Source organism: Centrocercus urophasianus, unplaced genomic scaffold (genome assembly GCF_019232065.1).
Source record: "Centrocercus urophasianus isolate 14NV4802_14NV808 unplaced genomic scaffold, USGS_Curo_1.0 seq_10, whole genome shotgun sequence".
NCBI lineage: Eukaryota > Metazoa > Chordata > Aves > Galliformes > Phasianidae > Centrocercus > Centrocercus urophasianus.
Genome location: NW_024884142.1, coordinates 73,170,255 through 73,186,750, shown reverse-complemented (window position 1 = coordinate 73,186,750; position 16,496 = coordinate 73,170,255). Strand labels below are relative to the sequence as shown.

Here is a 16,496-nt window from a genome sequence, read left to right as displayed (position 1 = left end):
CATTCCTTTGTGCTCAGAAAAATACAGAAGCACAGCACAGCTCCTCTCTAGCAATGCATACTTGTTCCTCACTATGGCTTTAAGCACAGTGCTGGCAGCTGTCTGTGCCCCACAGCACCATCAGCAAAGGGCCCAGTTCTCACCCTCACTCGGCAGCAGGCCCCTGCACGCTGTTTACATTAAAACAGATGCCACAACATGAAGGCGCTTCTCTCTCTACTCGTGTTAAAGGTTTCAACTCCTCTGCTGCACCTGAAGATGTGTCCCCACGCCTCCAGAGTGAGGTATACAATGCAGAGGTTGGCAAGGCACAGTCTAAAGCTCTGCTCTCAAGAGAGCTGAATGAAGATGTGGAGCCTGCAGGGCCAGTCAGCTTTGCTGCACAGGTGACACAGGCAAGATGTGAGGAATCAGCACTCACACAGTTGCAGTACAACAGGCATAAAGGGGGAGCTGGACACTTACTTCATCCTTTCTGCATCCGTCAAGGGTTCCTGCACAGGGAAGAAAACAGCTGTGAGTTGCTTTCATATAGTTCTTAAAGGACAAAGTTTCAGTTGCTAGACCCTATATGGGACTCTTCCACACCTGCTCTGAGGGATTATGATAAGCAAACTTAGAGAAGCTGGGCTCTGTACACATCACTCTGCTAGCCGATACCAAAACAGACTGTCTGTTTTGGTTCAGAGTAGAAGAGCTGGACTAGAAACCACCACACAAATTAGGTAACTTTACTCTCCCACCTGCAATCTCAGCATCTTTTGCAACATTATCATCTTTGTTGGTGTTTCAGCTTCCTACAAATCCACAGTTAGCGTGCAACAGGAATCAAACAAGCCAGTATACACTGAGAATTAACTTGTCACCACAGCAATCAGAACACCCTCGAGGCCTCACAAAAGAATTACAGAGCATCATTTGGGAGATGAAAAAAACGTGCCTACCAGTTACACCAGCTAGATTATACTGTGAAAAGGATTTCTTTCTGCAGACGTGAAAACAACCACTGTAATATTCTAGGGTAGCACAAGAAATACCAGAAGCCAAAAAACCTGTGAAAGAAACATTCTGGGCAACATCCCCACAGATGTTTGGAGCAGGGATCTGCAGAACAAGGAGAGAGAGTACTGCAGCATGAAATGGCTGTTGACTGCCAGCACAGCTGGGTGAGATTTAATTAGCACTAGCAACAACCATACTTTTTGTGAAAGCCCAAGGCTGCGACCATTCTCACAACATCCAAGCTGCCCATGGTCTATTTTTGGTGCCTGGTGTAGCGCTGGCACTACAGAAGCCCTAAGTGCTGAAACACTTTAAACTGGCTATTAAGTGTCACAGTCAACTCTGAGCTTAGAGGCCATGCCACATGCAGTTGTGAATGAGGTTGCTAAGCTTCTAGCAATATTACATAAAGCAAACCAAACCCAGTTCTGGCATTAAGACATCAGGAGGCTGCTTCCTTCATCAGTTCACATTTTAAAAGGATAGTCCTTAGTGCCTGCATACAAGCTCTTGTCCTTAAAGGCAATCCCATCAACCCAACCTCTCCTTGCATTCTGACTCCAAACAACAATTGATTAATTCATGCAGAATCATCTAGCAACTGCTTCCCCAACCTCTACAAACACACACAGCACACAGTAGTGACCGGTAAAGGAGATAAGGCAATTCCTAGTAAGATGAGGCAATGGTCCCAAACTAGGCCCAAAGGAGAAAAGAGCATACAGCTTACAAAGGCCTCAATCAGACATCACAGAGCCAGACTACCCAGGATAGCTGAATACTGGGCAGATAAAGAGCCTCAAGAACCTCCCACCACCTGCAGACACTAGAGCTTCCCAACTTGCTCCCTGAAGACTGGGGACACCTCTGACCTGCAAACACCCAAGAGGCCAGCAGAGGGGAGAGAGCACCAACTCCTGCCCCCCCACCTCCTGAGTCAAAGGGAAGCTGGCTCCTCCCAGAAAGATATACCCAACTTGGAGCACAGACATGAGCAGCAACACAAGACAGCAACACTTGTAGTGACCGAGTACCCACAGCATGAGGTCTGGGGGCCTGTTATCTCCCCCCGGTCCTGGAATTACAGGTGAGACAAGATCCAGGTAGGAGTTTTAGCCTTTGTGAGACCCCTGTCTGCAAAAGCCAGCAGTCCTGGCACCTACCTTGTTTAGTGCCAGGCTGAAGGAAGGGGAGGATCTAGATGGGGCAGGTCCCTTCTCCCAACTCCTGTGTGTTGGAGGGGAGAAGGATCCTTTCTCTGGGTAGTTCCGCTCCACTGTACGCTTCCGCTCGAGTTTAGCGCATAGATGGTTTGGCTGTAACAGCTGTGAACAGGGACTGCTTTCATCCCTCTTGCCCTCTGCACTGCTTTTCCATGAAGACAGTGAGTGCTGCTGCCCAGAGGATGTCCCCGCCAGCCCCAAGTCTGCCAGCTGCTGCAGCTCATACTGACACAGATCTACCACCTTTCTGTCCAAGGAAAGGACCTTCTCCTTACTGTCCTTTCTCCCAGGGATGGGTTTCTTTCTTAGTTTGGAAACTTTCTCAGTCTCCTCTGCACATTTTCTCTGGCATGAAGCCATTCCCATTCCCTCACATTTCTTTTCTGATTTTCTTCTGCTTGGGCAGGAGGATCTTTCAGATGCACGCTTGATTTTGACCTCTTCCAGGTGACCTTCCCCTTGGCCTTCTGGCACAGAGCTTCTGGCACAACAGGCAGAATTCTGTTCTTGCTCTGCCCCCCTGGTCTCTTCTAGTGGGCGCAAGCGGATGGGACTCAGCACCCGCTGACTAATCTCATCCAAGAATTTGGAGAACTGCAGTTTTTCCTCTCTGAGTTTCTCTTTGCGTTTGGCAATGTCAGCAGCGCTACTGCTGCTGCGCTCCAGAGAGCGTTTCTCCTTACGGACAAGGCAGAGCTGAGGATCACTGTACTTGCATGAACCACGGCCATGGGAAAGCGTCTCAACTGAGCGGGACTTGCGTAAGGTCTCAGGGCACGGGCCTGTTTGCATGCCAGGCTGCTTCAAGATCCCTTTCAGGGGCTGGTGTGAAGAAGAGACCCGAAACTTCCTCGGTGTCAAGACTTCAGGAGGCTCCTTAAACATAAGTGAACGTTCCAGGCTTCTGCTCTTGAAAGAACAACTGGAACGGTGTCCCTCATTTCCAGGCACCACAACTGTCTCCATGCTACGGCTCACAAATTTGCTGAGGTGCCCACGACTGCGGTTTGGGCACCGCTTCCCACTTCGCTGTCCCATCTTCCTACCATCTGGCGGTGCTGGCAAGGTCTGGCTCTTCACATTCAATTCTGCTCTGCACCCTGTCACTTCCTTCTCACTGCTGGACTCCAGGGACCACGATGAGGAGAAGTTCAGGTTGCAAACCTCAAACCCCTTTGCCTGCTCAAGCTGGCCTGACTCAGTGCAACTAAACCCCATTTGCTGGTGCAATGGTGATAAGCCCTTTGCCACCCGGCAAGCCGTTACCTGACTCTGCTCAGCCAAGATCACTCCATCCTGGTCGTCACGAATGATGGGAACCTCATGACGGATCTCACGATGCTGTGGGGGTGCCTTGCGGTAAGGCTTCTTTGTTGGAGCTGTGCTCGACATCCTCCCACCTGCGTGGCTCCAACAGCGGGTTACCTACCAACAGCAGAAAGTTCACAGAAGAGAGAGGCACAGACACTCCATTGAACCCTAGAAGCAAACCAGCAGGAAACAGTCTCCCCTGGAGTCCCAGAGCAGGTCCCCATGCAGAGTATTGATAGAGCAGGAAAAGGATGCAACCACGAGCCTTGAGCAGCAGCTGCAGGAGAGGGAGCAAAGTCAGAGATAGATGTGTCCTTCTCCCAGCCAGTGAGAGCAGAGGGCTGGCACATCCTCTCCCCCCTTCTACATACACTCACTCACGTAGTTTGTGTGTATCCAGATTATATATAGCAAACGAGAACAGGCCTCACAGCAGAATATTGATTAGGCTCTTTAGGAAAGGCCTTTTCCAATATGGAAACAGCAAGCCTTACAGGCAGCAGTGACAGTAGGAGTTATTGATTATGTGCTGTCACTGTCAGCAGGAACTATGTGGGAGGAGACTGTAGTCACTAAAGAGCCCAAATTCAGAAGTTTTCTGCTTATACAGAAACACAAGTGGGGCAGACTGTAGGAGGCTTGTCAGAAGGAGGTACCATACTTTTACAACTGCTTACTTTGTCAGAAGAGGCAAAGACCAAGTTGCAGGTGGCATCAAATCAGGAAGCAACACCATTAATGTCGGTATCTAAGGTCAGAAGTTGCAAAATGCAGCAGTATTGCTATGAGAAAGACCAGACTAGCTTTTGTCCCTTTATCTCAGCTGTGCTGAGCAGAAAAATTCTGCCTGCTGTAGGAGCAGAAGCAGCACAAGAGCAAGATGTGGGACAGAAGGAAAGCAGCTATCTTCTTTTCCACCACTTTGTAACTCCGGTGGAGAGCAGGAAGATTTTCCCTCAACCAGCCAGAATTTCAGCCATCCCACTGCACACAAGTCCCAGAGATGCCAAGACATCTCTTTAGGGCCTGATGGCAGATCTCCCCTGATGACAATACATGCATCATTTACAATCCCCACACATTTGGAGTAAGCACCCTCTTCCCATTCCCCTTTCCCTTGCTGAATCCTATCACTGACAAAGCTTAGCATCTCTGCAATCCATAGAGCCCGATCTGCAAAAGTCTGAAGTGCAGGACCTGCCACACCTCAGATCACCCTTTCCACTCATGTGATGGGAAGGCTGTTTAATGCCTGCTTAAACTGGCCCTCCCAGTTGGCCAAGGGATATTGCCAGGCCAATGACTTAATGGAATTCATTTGCTTTATGTTTTGGCCAGGGGAGTTTTACATGTTATGCAGTGTCCAAATGGAGCCCTGAGAATTATCTTCAGTCCTTATCTTCTCTTGCTTAGCTGCATCCTCCTGACACTTATACTGAGCCCACTAGAAGGGCTGGCAAGTGTGGAATGTCTGTACTACATAGAGTGGCTCCAAGCCACATCAGGCTTTACATTTCACAGGATAATTTATAAGCTGTCCTCCATTGTTCTAAAAAGAACACAAGTACTCGTGTTTTCCACATACGTGGCCACTTTCAAGGATTAGCTTGTGAATCTCCACAACAAAAATCCTGAAAATTCACCTTTGCTGGAGTTATTTTCTCAAAATCTCTTTCTTCAAAAAAAACAAGGTGAAGAGATCTCAAATGTTTTAGAAGAATCACATCCAGCATACCAAATGCACATTCCACTACATCTCCAAAATAAACTGCTGGGTTTCTTTTGGGATGTAGTAGGAAGCTGGATCTATCTTGCTGGGAAGACATTCTCCTCTTCAAAGTGAAATGCTGATCTCCTGTTAGAAACATATTAGCAAACACCACGCCATTATGCAGGTAACCTACAGTTAACTCTTCTGTCGACTCCTGACAGGCTAAGGACAACAAATACTCATGTAGACATCCCAAAATGGAATTACTATAATTTCTCCAGCCCTAAAGGACCTGAGGACTTACCAGCCTAGGCTCAAATTCAAAGCCTCATGAAGCAGTGACACTCACTCAGATGCCCTGAAGAACAGAAACAAATGACTTAGCATCTATCAAAAAGTCAGTTGTAAATGTGTAAAGAAGAGGGAATGTTTACGATGAAGCACAACAGGATATTTACCACACTACCAGTGCCTGTTTCAATCCACAACAGTAAGTTGTAAAGGAGATTAGCTTAGGACAGTTGAGCCACATAGCCCAGCAAGAGCTAGTAAGGCACTTAGTAAGGACACATCCCAAGGACTCACTCAGGCAACCCAAACCATGAAAATTCATGAAGCAACAGGTTCCAGAAAACCTTGGTTTCAGGAAGGTCCAAAACAAATCTGTGAAATGGGACCCTTACTGCTCATTTTCTCTGATACTGCAGGTTGTGAAGCCTAAATGCTAAGAGGACAAATGAGGTGATTGTTAAGTCAGTTCTTCTTGCTAAAGGTGCACTTACAAGTAAGCTGGAAATTATCAGGCTCTCCTTTGAGCCGAAACATTATATTCCTGTGCCTACCATCATGATAGCTCACACCTCAACAAGAGAGAAGACAAGCTACTCTCTGGCTTCTTACAAGCAGCGTGTCATGCTCCACGTTGGTGCAAATAGGCTTCTGTGAAATACTGCCCATCCAATCCAGGATTTAACACAAGTTCAGAAAGGATATTCTGTATTCAAAGCTCAGGGCGTCCATCACTACCTAAAGAGAAATGGGTGGATCCAGGAGACAGCTCTAAGAGCTTAGCTGTATGGCTATCACACTGTCACTGACATGAGAGAGACTGCAGACGAGTCTTCCCTTTCCTGATGCACCTCTATTGCTGCACTGCTTTTTCCCCTATCCATGGCACCAAGCCCTCGGAGGAGCAACAGAAGTGAAGCGTGTGGAGTAGTTGTATGCATATGGGGAGAGTCAGATGGAAGGTGAACGGAACAGGCAGGCAACCAGGATCATGCAAAACTCTGCCAAAACAAACTGAAAGGTGCCCTGGTGCTGGCCCTGACCCAACAAACTGTCTAGCCCCCTTCCTTACTGCAATGCTATTGTCAGGTCTCGACTAGTAATGTTAAGAACAGCTCCACAACAGCATAACTGATCTGCAGGAGCAAGCTGTAAAGTACAGTGTGAGAGAGAGAGAGAGAGAGAGAGAGAGAGAGGGAGAGAAATGTAAATCCAGGAAGGACCAGTTGTTACAGTTTCAAACTGCTTTTCTACCAGCTCCCAGAAACAGCTGGAAGTCAGACTGGCAAACAAGCACAGGCCTCCATGGATCCCTGCATGTTTCCAACACGGTGGTGCTCAGAACAAACATGCTAAAGGCCTCACTGTTTCTCATCACACAGTTCCTCAGGTTCAGGCAGGACTGTCCCACTTCCTATCCAATACTCAGCAACTGAACTACCTGCCATCTCATCCTCACCTACCTGGAAGAGATACCAGGACTGGAAACCTACCCTCACAATTTCAGAATTTCCACTCAAATACCCACACTGCCTCCAGGCAATTTTCCCTCAAACAAGGACTTACAGATCCAAAATGACGACGTGTCCAAACATTTCTGACTGCCTGTCTCCGAATCAGCTTTCCCCTGTCAGCATCCAGCAGCATCTGGCCAACAGCTCCTGAAACATGAGAAAGGAAACTGTCAGTCACCTATTGACACAATACATGAAAACAGCCAGGCACGCGCAGAGCAACCCACAGCCAGGTGCCAGGGCAGGAGTCAGAAGCAAACTGCTGCACCATCAGGCTGCTATCTAATTACAGGAGCCTTAGTGCAAAAGAAGCTCCTTGTCTTCACTGCATCCCAGAAAGGGAAATTCTTTTAATCATCCCACCACTGAGCAGGATGCTTGTGCAGAATAGGAACCAGCCTGCAAGAGGCAGCCTGACCAATATCAGGAATCCAGTTTCTGTCATTCTGCTTTAACCAGCCTGCCACACCAGCCTAACTTTGTTCTGCAAACTTCATTGTAACTAACTACACAGTTAGGCCCCCTCTGCCTATAATATCCAGGCATTCTTTGCATGTGAGGTGGCTCAATCCCCTGCTATTCCATTCAGTGAGCAACAGACACACTCCGCAGATCGATGGACCTTGTGATTCTAAGCAGAAATGGACATAGGCAACATCTAGTAACAGAAGAAAGTGCTAATTCTGCTCTACACTCAAAGTGTTCACAAGCCTCTCTAAAGAAACTTGCTTAAAAGTCCACATTCTGTTGTACCCAGGAAGAACTTAGCTTTAGTGTGAAGCTACAGCAGCAGGCAGCTCTTCGGCCCAAACATTGCTATTCTAATTAGCACAAGAGGAAACTTAACCTCTCAGTCCCTTTTATCTGCCTTATCCATCTTTCCCAACGACACCCCTTAGCATTTACAGTTCTCTTTCTAGCAGGCTATCACCTGCAGAAGCTCCAATTCTACAGTCTTCTAGATCCTACCCACAATAACTCCTGACTCATTTCTGAGCTCACTGACAGATACAGCTTCACTCGAACAGTTCATTGAGGGCTACCAGACTTGGGCTCACACCCATCAGCAATAGTCACGTCTTCAAGGAAAACAGACATGAACAGATACAGGGTCAGAAAACTGCAGGGGAAACCTAACAATTTACTTTGCTGCTCGCAAAAGCTAATGATTCCTCCATTCCCTCACAAAGACAAAAAACAAACCACCCCTTCACTGAGACAAAGTGCAGTGACAGTGACTGACTGCAGCTGCACACACATGCTTGGCTCTAATTGTTTCTATCAGACAGCACCCCTCCACGTAAAATCCATTCAGAGTGGCCACGTCCTCTGCATTGTTTAATAAAGATGGAATTTACCACACAGCAGGAGCAGATGTGACATAGCACTGAATGACTTAGACTATTCTGTTCAGGATCCACAGAACTAATAGCTACTCGGTAGCAAAACCACACCACTACCCAGTTGCATCACCTTCTCTCCAATAACATGAAAGAGCACATCTAAGATGTGTTTCTCATCACTACCTTCACTCGTGTTGCTTTTTCTGATCCTATACAGCTGCCTGTTCACCAGTGTTCAGGAACAGTAGTTTTTGATCCTTAATAGAAATATGGTGATACTGCTGCAGAGAATGTTCCTTATTTCAACATCATCTTCCTTTCAAAAGCAGCATTTCTTTGATCTTGCTATTTTATCAGAAAGATAAGCTTGCACGACAGAGAAAATACCTTCTGTAACACACTCATAACCACATCTGTTTCTAAAGCAACACTACAGGAACATCCACTGGCTATCACCAAATCAGTACTCCAAAAAAACTCCAATCGCATACTCATGTGTAAAAGTAATTGCTGCTACTGCCCTATCTAATCACACAGCTAACCCAGAATTTTCAATCAGTTTAACCAGCCTACAGCTTAAATACCAGATTCTGGAGATTGGCAAGAATTAGGAGGCAATAATTTCTCCTTGTTAGCCTCATGGGAAGCAACAGCAAGAGATCTGTCACTTGTCTTCCTGTTTCTGGACAGAGCCAACCTCAGCCCCCTTGAGTCTCAAGACAGATTACACAAGGAGCTGCTGCAGTAAGCCTGATCAAGACTGCTAATCAGAGAGATGGGGGATGGAGAAACTGCACTGAGATCTTGTCAACGACAGAAGAACAAGCTGTCTGAAGTTAAGAAGTAGCCCCTATAGACCGCTCACGCCAAGCACAGTGGAAAAGGACTGCAAGGTTATTAAAGGATATTTTAACATTTAATGAGGTCCTTTCATGCAGAGAAGGAATTTCAATTAAAAATACGTTCAAATCCATTCTGCTGCTGGCTACCTTGAGGCTGCCAGGCTTTCAGTTTAAAATAAAAAAGATGACAGCTCCCAGCTCAGAGATTTGCACCTCAGTTCTACTTGCATGTTAATGCTCACAATTCACATCTGAGTAACAGCATTAGAGTGACTCTTGGGTTAGAACTGAATTTCAGAAGGATTATTGCTCATTTCCGCTTTTTCCTATCAATTAACCTTGACTATTGAGCAGAAATCTCTGTTCCTTGCATGGGAGCAACTTCAAGAGATAGCAAGAGAAAGGGATCAGATTCTCTGTCGAAGAATAGGCCTGCTTAACACCTAGCATATTTCCAAAGGAAATGAATCCATGGACTCTACAGTCTTGCTTAGTTCTTGCTGAATATAAATACCACCAAGCAGGACATATCATGTGTCTGTCTCATACATGCACTCTATGAAAGTCTCTCACAAGTTATCAAAATCACACTTCTCTTATGGTCCCACTGCTTCCATGCACAATACAAAGATTCCCCACCTCCCCAACTCAGCTGGGCCCCTATCCTTAAGTATGGCTTATTATCTAGTCACCATGCTAAGAACAGCTTAGCTTCCCTAACCCTTTTATAAAAGCCAGAACGGATCAGAAACACTAACATCTCTCACATGTAACTGGAATAGAACACAACAGCTGATTAACATCTGAACAGGAACAGGACAGGAAGCAAAAGACCCGAATACAATCCCTAGAAGGAATGTTAATGGAGAATAAAAATACCCAGGGGAGATTCTGACCAGGAAATGAATGCTAGCTTTCTAATCCATACGAGAACAGAGAACCACCTTTAATGGCTACATATGATATTGCACAAGAACTAGCCTGACAAAAGGTCACCCGCCAAGTTACCTTTAGCACTGACAGCTACAGAAGAGGCTACTAACAGCTTCTCATCCAAAAACACTGACAGACCAGAAGCCTGTTTAGTTTGCTCAGTGATTCCTTTAGTTTGATCACTTTATTTTGCTTAGTGGTCCTTTTGATCCTCACAAGGTGGGTTAGAATGCAAAATTCCAGAGCTTTGCTGTCTTTGCGCCTTAGATTTTGTGTCTAATTCCATCTTCTCACCTGTGTTCCTTTAAGACCTTCCATGGGAAGACTTCTGGAGCAATATCCATTTCTTAGATATCTAAAGAGACGTAAACCAGGCCATTAGGAAACTACTCACACAGATTAGGAAAACTCTCAAAGCTCCTGAAAATAACCACATGGTTCCAGCTAGTAAAAACAACTCTTGATGTCCTAACAACACTTATCTGTTAGAGCCTGGGAGATCACCAGGGAAATTGAGGACTCACAGCCTTACATTCTCCCTCTCAAACACAAGCTAGAGAACGGCTAAGGTGAGCAAACATCTGATGAGAGGGAGAGGGTGAACATGTCTCTAGAAAATCAACATGTAGGAAACCCCTTCCCAGACCCCCTGCCAGTTCCTGCACTGTGTAGGAGAGGAAGAAAAGGAGAAAGCGTTACCTTCCAGCAGTACATAATGAAAGAATATTAGATTTGATTGGGACGAACTAGGAAAAACTTAAGTTTCTCAGCCACTGAAAAGTGGTCTTTCAGCACGTGTAAGTATTCCCTAAGTCCCATCCCAGCAATTAATACCAACAGTCCTCTTGTTTCAGCTCATGATTTTTTTTAAGTTATGGGAAAGCAATAGCCTCCAACTTCTCAGCTGCAAGGACTGCAAGTCACTGAGCTGTCCCTCTAGCACAAAACATAGCAATGCTAGAGAATGCACCATTACTGCAACCTACATGCTTGCCTAAATTTGCTCTCCAGAACATCATATCCTCCATCAATGAGCTGCAGTAACGCACAGATGGCTGTATCTACACAGACTGACAATGGAGCACAGCACATCATTTGCATAATTAACAGAGGACAGATGGGCAAGTTTGTTGCAGTGACCCAACCTAGAAAATACCTGCAAGGTTGCAGAGACTTTAAGCTCAGTCCTGATGCTTGTGGGTGGTAGTAAAAGCAAATTTCAGAAAATGAAAAAGCTGTTTAGAGCAGCCAACTTCATTCTGAAACATTACCTGTACAAATGGGTTTGTAGAGCATTTGTTTAGTTGTCGTTGAACCTTCAGCCACCAGGAGAAAACACAAAGTGCATCAACTAGCTTTCCAGTGTGAAAGTTAACTGGCATCTGCAGTGCTTAGACAATGACTTTTTCCTTTTCACCATGAGTTTTGTAGGAGCCGAAGTCACCATTCACACTGGGGCACATGCATATTGGGGTGAGACAGGGTCAGGAAAGCAGCATGAAATTTATTAGCAGGCCAAGGAACAACCTCAAGACAGTATTCCAGAGGTCTTATACCTGTAATTAGCGAAAAAAGTCCTGGTCTATAAGGAGGAACAATCTACAATCACATACTGTGGCTAAGAATGGCCAAGCTGTACAATGGTTTGCAAAGATCAGTGTGCCCATCCTCCACCACCGTGCACCACAACAGGCCCTTTCATTCCACAATCACATGGCTGCAGCCAAACATGACATACTGTTCAGCAAGTAATAAAAAGGATCAGCTTTTTCCCCAAGGTCTTGTCTATGTATACACTACACTAAATCAAATTGAATTAGAAAATAATGTAAAATGGTATAACCCCCTTGGGTAAATGTTTTTAATTCAGTTTGATAGCACTTTGTGTTGAATCAACTTAAGTTAAATAGATAGATACAAGACAAACTAAATTAAGGATGCCTATACAAGAATGCTGCGCTAATATAATCACAACTGTTTCAAATCTGATTAAGTTAAGTCAGTACAACTTCCCTGCACAGACATAATCCTTAACAATACTGAAGTTAACCCTTTTTGTCCTTTCCTGCTTCGATAGAAGGTTTTGTGTTTGCTTGTTTGTTTGTTTTTTCCTTAAGAAAAAAGAGTGACATTTCTTAGAATTAATATAAGCTAGCCACATCACACACTAAGGTATTGAAGTTACTGACATTGATATGACTAAAGGTTTTTACCACTCCAATGCCAATCAAATATCATCATAGAGCTGAGATCTTCATGGTGTGACATTCTCTCCATTCTCCCTGAGCAAGAGAGGAAGTATGATAACAAGCACTTGAGCTGTACCCTGCTCTCTGTGCACCCACACAACTTTCACTAGCTGATGTCCAACACACCTGGACCCGTTTGGACACCAAGAAGGGAATGTCCTCCCCACTCTCATTCCTAAAGGAATGGCTCACTGATAGCTTACCTGAGCAACCAGAGCGTGGAGTTTAAGCATGTTAGCTAAGTGCCCCCCAGGCACGGCCTTACTTCTGCCCTCTCCCACCAAAGCAGGAGGTACTGTTGCTAACAGCACGGTAATCAAATATGCAAAACAAGTTCGAAGTCACAGGCGTGATGTGCTGACAATTCACACTCTAAAATCACTTCTGATCTCCCCAGTTCCCACAGCATTTCCCCCTGAAACAAGTTTGTCAAAATTAATTTCTAGCAATTCCGAACTACCAGTCTTTTTTTTTCTTCCTCAATTAAAAACCATCTGAACTGTTTCTCCCCAAGTACCACGACAGTTCATCTTCATTCTTTTGGTGTACTCGCTTCCATTTGTACTTGCTTTTCCCCTGTGGTCTCCGAGCTCATTTTATCCTTCCTCACACCCACTGCAGCAATTCTGTTTCACCACTGCCTTCCCTTGCCACCTCTGAGCTACCCTGCAGAGCTTGCTTCTTCTCCGGTGCAACAAGCTTTCCCTGTTAGCACAGAGCAACAGGGAAAATATTCTAAGCCCTTTGCAGGGAACTGTTTCCCTCATCAGCCACCAAAATAATTGTGTCACCACTCTCAGGAACAGAGTGAGCTGTCACTTCTGCTCAGTACCAGAAGCAGCACCAAAACCAAAACTGCAAGGCCACTTCATTTGTTACTTTTCAAAAAGAGCTATTTTGAACCCCAATCACATGGCAACACAGGCTGTGGGTACATATGAGAGTTCAGTTGCTAAGGGAACCACACTTCCACACTTTTTATTTTACAAGATATAAATTCCAACCCTCAGAGGGCTGCAGGTACATTTTCACAATAAACTACGTGGTGCTGAATTTCAGATTCACACCAGTAGTTTTCAGCAGCTATGAGGTCCCGTGGCTCCAATACCGAAACCAGGATTCATGCTCACCATACTTGCATGCATTGAGAAAAGACAATAGAAATTTCCATTAATAAGTAAAGAAACCAAGGGAGAGAAAAGAGCCTTGCGTGCTGCATTTGCATGAAATTCCATACAAATTTTGTTTTCCAAACAGAACAGCCTCAGCTGTCATGAAAAAAGAAACGTAGGAAAATTCAGCAAGACAAAGCCCTATCTCTTGCACCTAAACCAGAAGCGATCTGGGCTAGAAAGAAGGAAAGCCTGCATGTACTAAACACCTTCCTGACAGCAGTGAGCTGAATGACAAACACAAATAAAGCAGCAATCCTGATTGAGTAGTGGGAGAACAATATTTGTACTATTCTCAATTTTCTCTGCCACTACGGTTTAATCCTAGCAAGAATCATTTTGGTTTAATTAGCTTTTGCCTAGCAGATGGTCAGATGTGAGAGGCAGAGAATGGTACAGGCTTAACTGTTGTGTGATCGTGCAGCTGCATCTGCAGCCAAACAGTTAAGCATGGCCAGGAGTCCAGCTGTCGTTTGCACAACACAGTCCACCTTTGCCATTAGGCAAATGTCAGCTCCCTCTTTCTCCAGAATATATGTCAGGAGCAGAGATACTATTCAAAGGCAGGCAAACACCTAACATGCAATGTCACCACCATCCCCCTTTCTCAGGGAAAACCTTTAAACCTTAGTCAACTGAAAGTCCCTCTTTCTTCAGTGACAGAAGCACATTCAGATGCGTTGCCATGGAAACCTGAGCCATCCTTTATGCTATTTATCACAGAAAATCTAGCACAAATATTTTATGATCTCCACAGCACTGAATATAGGCAGCAGACAGTACAATGAAGTGAAATTACAGACTCCAGCACTATGTGAGGACACCAGTAGACCGTTCTTCAATCGACCAGCCTGGGCCTTACTTTACCTGCAATAAGCAATAGTTCTTCATGAGCTAGCATTGGAAGGAACAGAATAGGCAGTGGGGCAATAAAATAACCCAAGTCACAGCTCTAGAAACTGCAGCAAGGACTCCCCATGGATTTCCACTTGGCCTCTGCAGCCAGGTGTGATTCAGAGTGTTGGAGCACTGCACCTACAACACGCTGGCAGCAGTAGTCTCAACAGGCCACAATGCACGAAGAAGGAAAGGAGGCTGCTTTCGAAAACATGCTTTGGGCCTAGCAGATACAGAGCTTGAGCCAAGGGCAGGAACAGGCACAAAACCTGTCTCAACTCTGTAAACAATGGAGCGGCACGGTTCCTGAAGCAGAACGTAAGCCTGGAGCATCTTCTCTTTTCTGTGGTGTGGTCCCATAGTTAATCTGCCTCAGTTTGCCTCATCTGTTTTAGATTTTTTTATTTGTTTTGAACGCATTTCTTAGCCTTCAGCACCACTGAACTGCTGAAAGATTTTATGCTGACAGTTCAGTCACAGAAATACAACATGGTTTAATCCAGTTCAGGAAAAGCAAACAGATCCACCCACTCATCTTTCACTGGTGACCTGTATGAGGCACGCAACTCTGGCTATGCCCCTACTCCCATTCACCTGGGTTCCTGCTAGTCCTCATACCAACAGGATCCTAACAGCGGCAGCAGGGACCCACACCTCCACCATTCACCCCACAGATGGCACATGAGAAGCCTGCTCTGATCAGCCTTCCATGCATGCTGTGATAAACCCCCAAGCTCAACTTTCCTCCCTCGGGAGGACCACCACAGACATCCAACCCAGATCAAGTAGCTTCTTCGATTCTTCTCTCAGACGAAATTCCTCCTCAGGGCACAGTTAGCACTCTCATCAACTGGCTCCTTCAACACTGGCATTAGCAATAAAGACAAATGTGGTTCTTCAGCAGGAGGTAATAACGGGCATGAATCCTCCCAAGGGGCAATTGTGGCCAAGGCCAAGCACTTCGGTTTTACCATGAGGTCAGCTTGTCCAGACTAGCACTGCATCCCCTGCCTGACATTCCTCTTGTAAAACTGAAGTACCTGGTCTACACCGCTGTTATCCCTTGGGATTGCATAAGCTCATTATTCCGAGGTTATGGAAAAAAAAAGCCCTCCTTTTTAGCAGCAAAGAAAAGCTCTTCACCTCCACAGGGCTCCCCTCTACAGACTCCCCCATCAGTAAGCTTTGTACAGCTCTTTAGAGAGCAAATTGGGAATAAGAAACAGCCAAACTGCAAGCAAAGACATCTCTGGTCATCCATGCTCTAAGGGGCTCTGATTAAAGAGGACAGTTGGTCCCAGAAGTCCTAAAGAAACCAAGCTGCCATGTTCCACACACTATTTTTTTTTTTTTTTTTTTTTTGTCAGACAGCAGACAAAACCACTCAAAAGGCTAGCAGGTCACCACTCATCTAAGGGCAAGGACAAATGCCAGTGTATTTCCAGGCAGATGTTGCAAAGGGAAGGTATTTGTACAGTGCCAACAGCAAGCTGTCGGCTCATGTTTTCAGCTTCATGCAGCTACAAGAGCTGAGCTCTAGAGTCTGTGACTCTGGACTAAGGAATGTCTCAAATGCAGAAACATCACATCTGCTGTTGGCTCAAGGTGCTCCAGGATCAGAACAACTCGCTTTATTTCAGTCTCGCCACAGCTCTGCTTTCTGCTCTCTGTCCCACCAGGGGGAGATGTAGCTACTTGGTGAAAGTTAATGCTCCAGCCAGGGGAGCACACCTTCCTGGCAGAGGTGTTTGGGACTGGCTGTCAAAGCACAGAGATCTGGATTCCTACAAGTTCCTGAAGGCCAGCAGTGAAGTTAAACCAACTTTCTTTCACAACATATTAAAACTCATTGACAGGCAAGTAAAAGCACGAGGATCAGCCTTACTCCTTTCCTGGCAATCAGAAAGTGGCAGCAGAAAGAATATCTAATCCTAAAACCTTCATTTTTGCAGCTGCAGCCCACGTTGCATGACAAAGCTGGAACACACAGTGATTATACACAATTAAATGT

General features: G+C 45.5%; 1 protein-coding gene across 10 annotated transcripts in view; it reads right to left on the bottom strand.

The window, feature by feature from the left end:
• TJAP1 (tight junction associated protein 1) overlaps positions 1-16,496 on the bottom strand; it is a 38,459-nt gene that overhangs the window by 9,691 nt on the left and 12,272 nt on the right. For 5 of the 10 annotated variants that reach the window (XM_042808851.1, XM_042808835.1, XM_042808853.1 and 2 more), the window contains 4 exons: positions 7,102-7,196; positions 5,552-5,605; positions 3,492-3,650; positions 466-494 (listed from right to left, as the gene is read on the bottom strand). In XM_042808851.1, coding sequence (XP_042664785.1) covers positions 466-494; positions 3,492-3,617 — 155 coding nt within the window. In that variant the 5' untranslated portion in view covers positions 3,618-3,650; positions 5,552-5,605; positions 7,102-7,196. Of the gene's footprint in view, positions 1-465; positions 495-3,491; positions 3,651-4,213; positions 4,285-5,551; positions 5,606-7,101; positions 7,197-10,461; positions 10,523-11,438; positions 11,724-16,496 lie in introns of all 10 variants that reach the window. The other 5 variants (XM_042808889.1, XM_042808857.1, XM_042808865.1 and 2 more) reach the window with 3 other exon arrangements.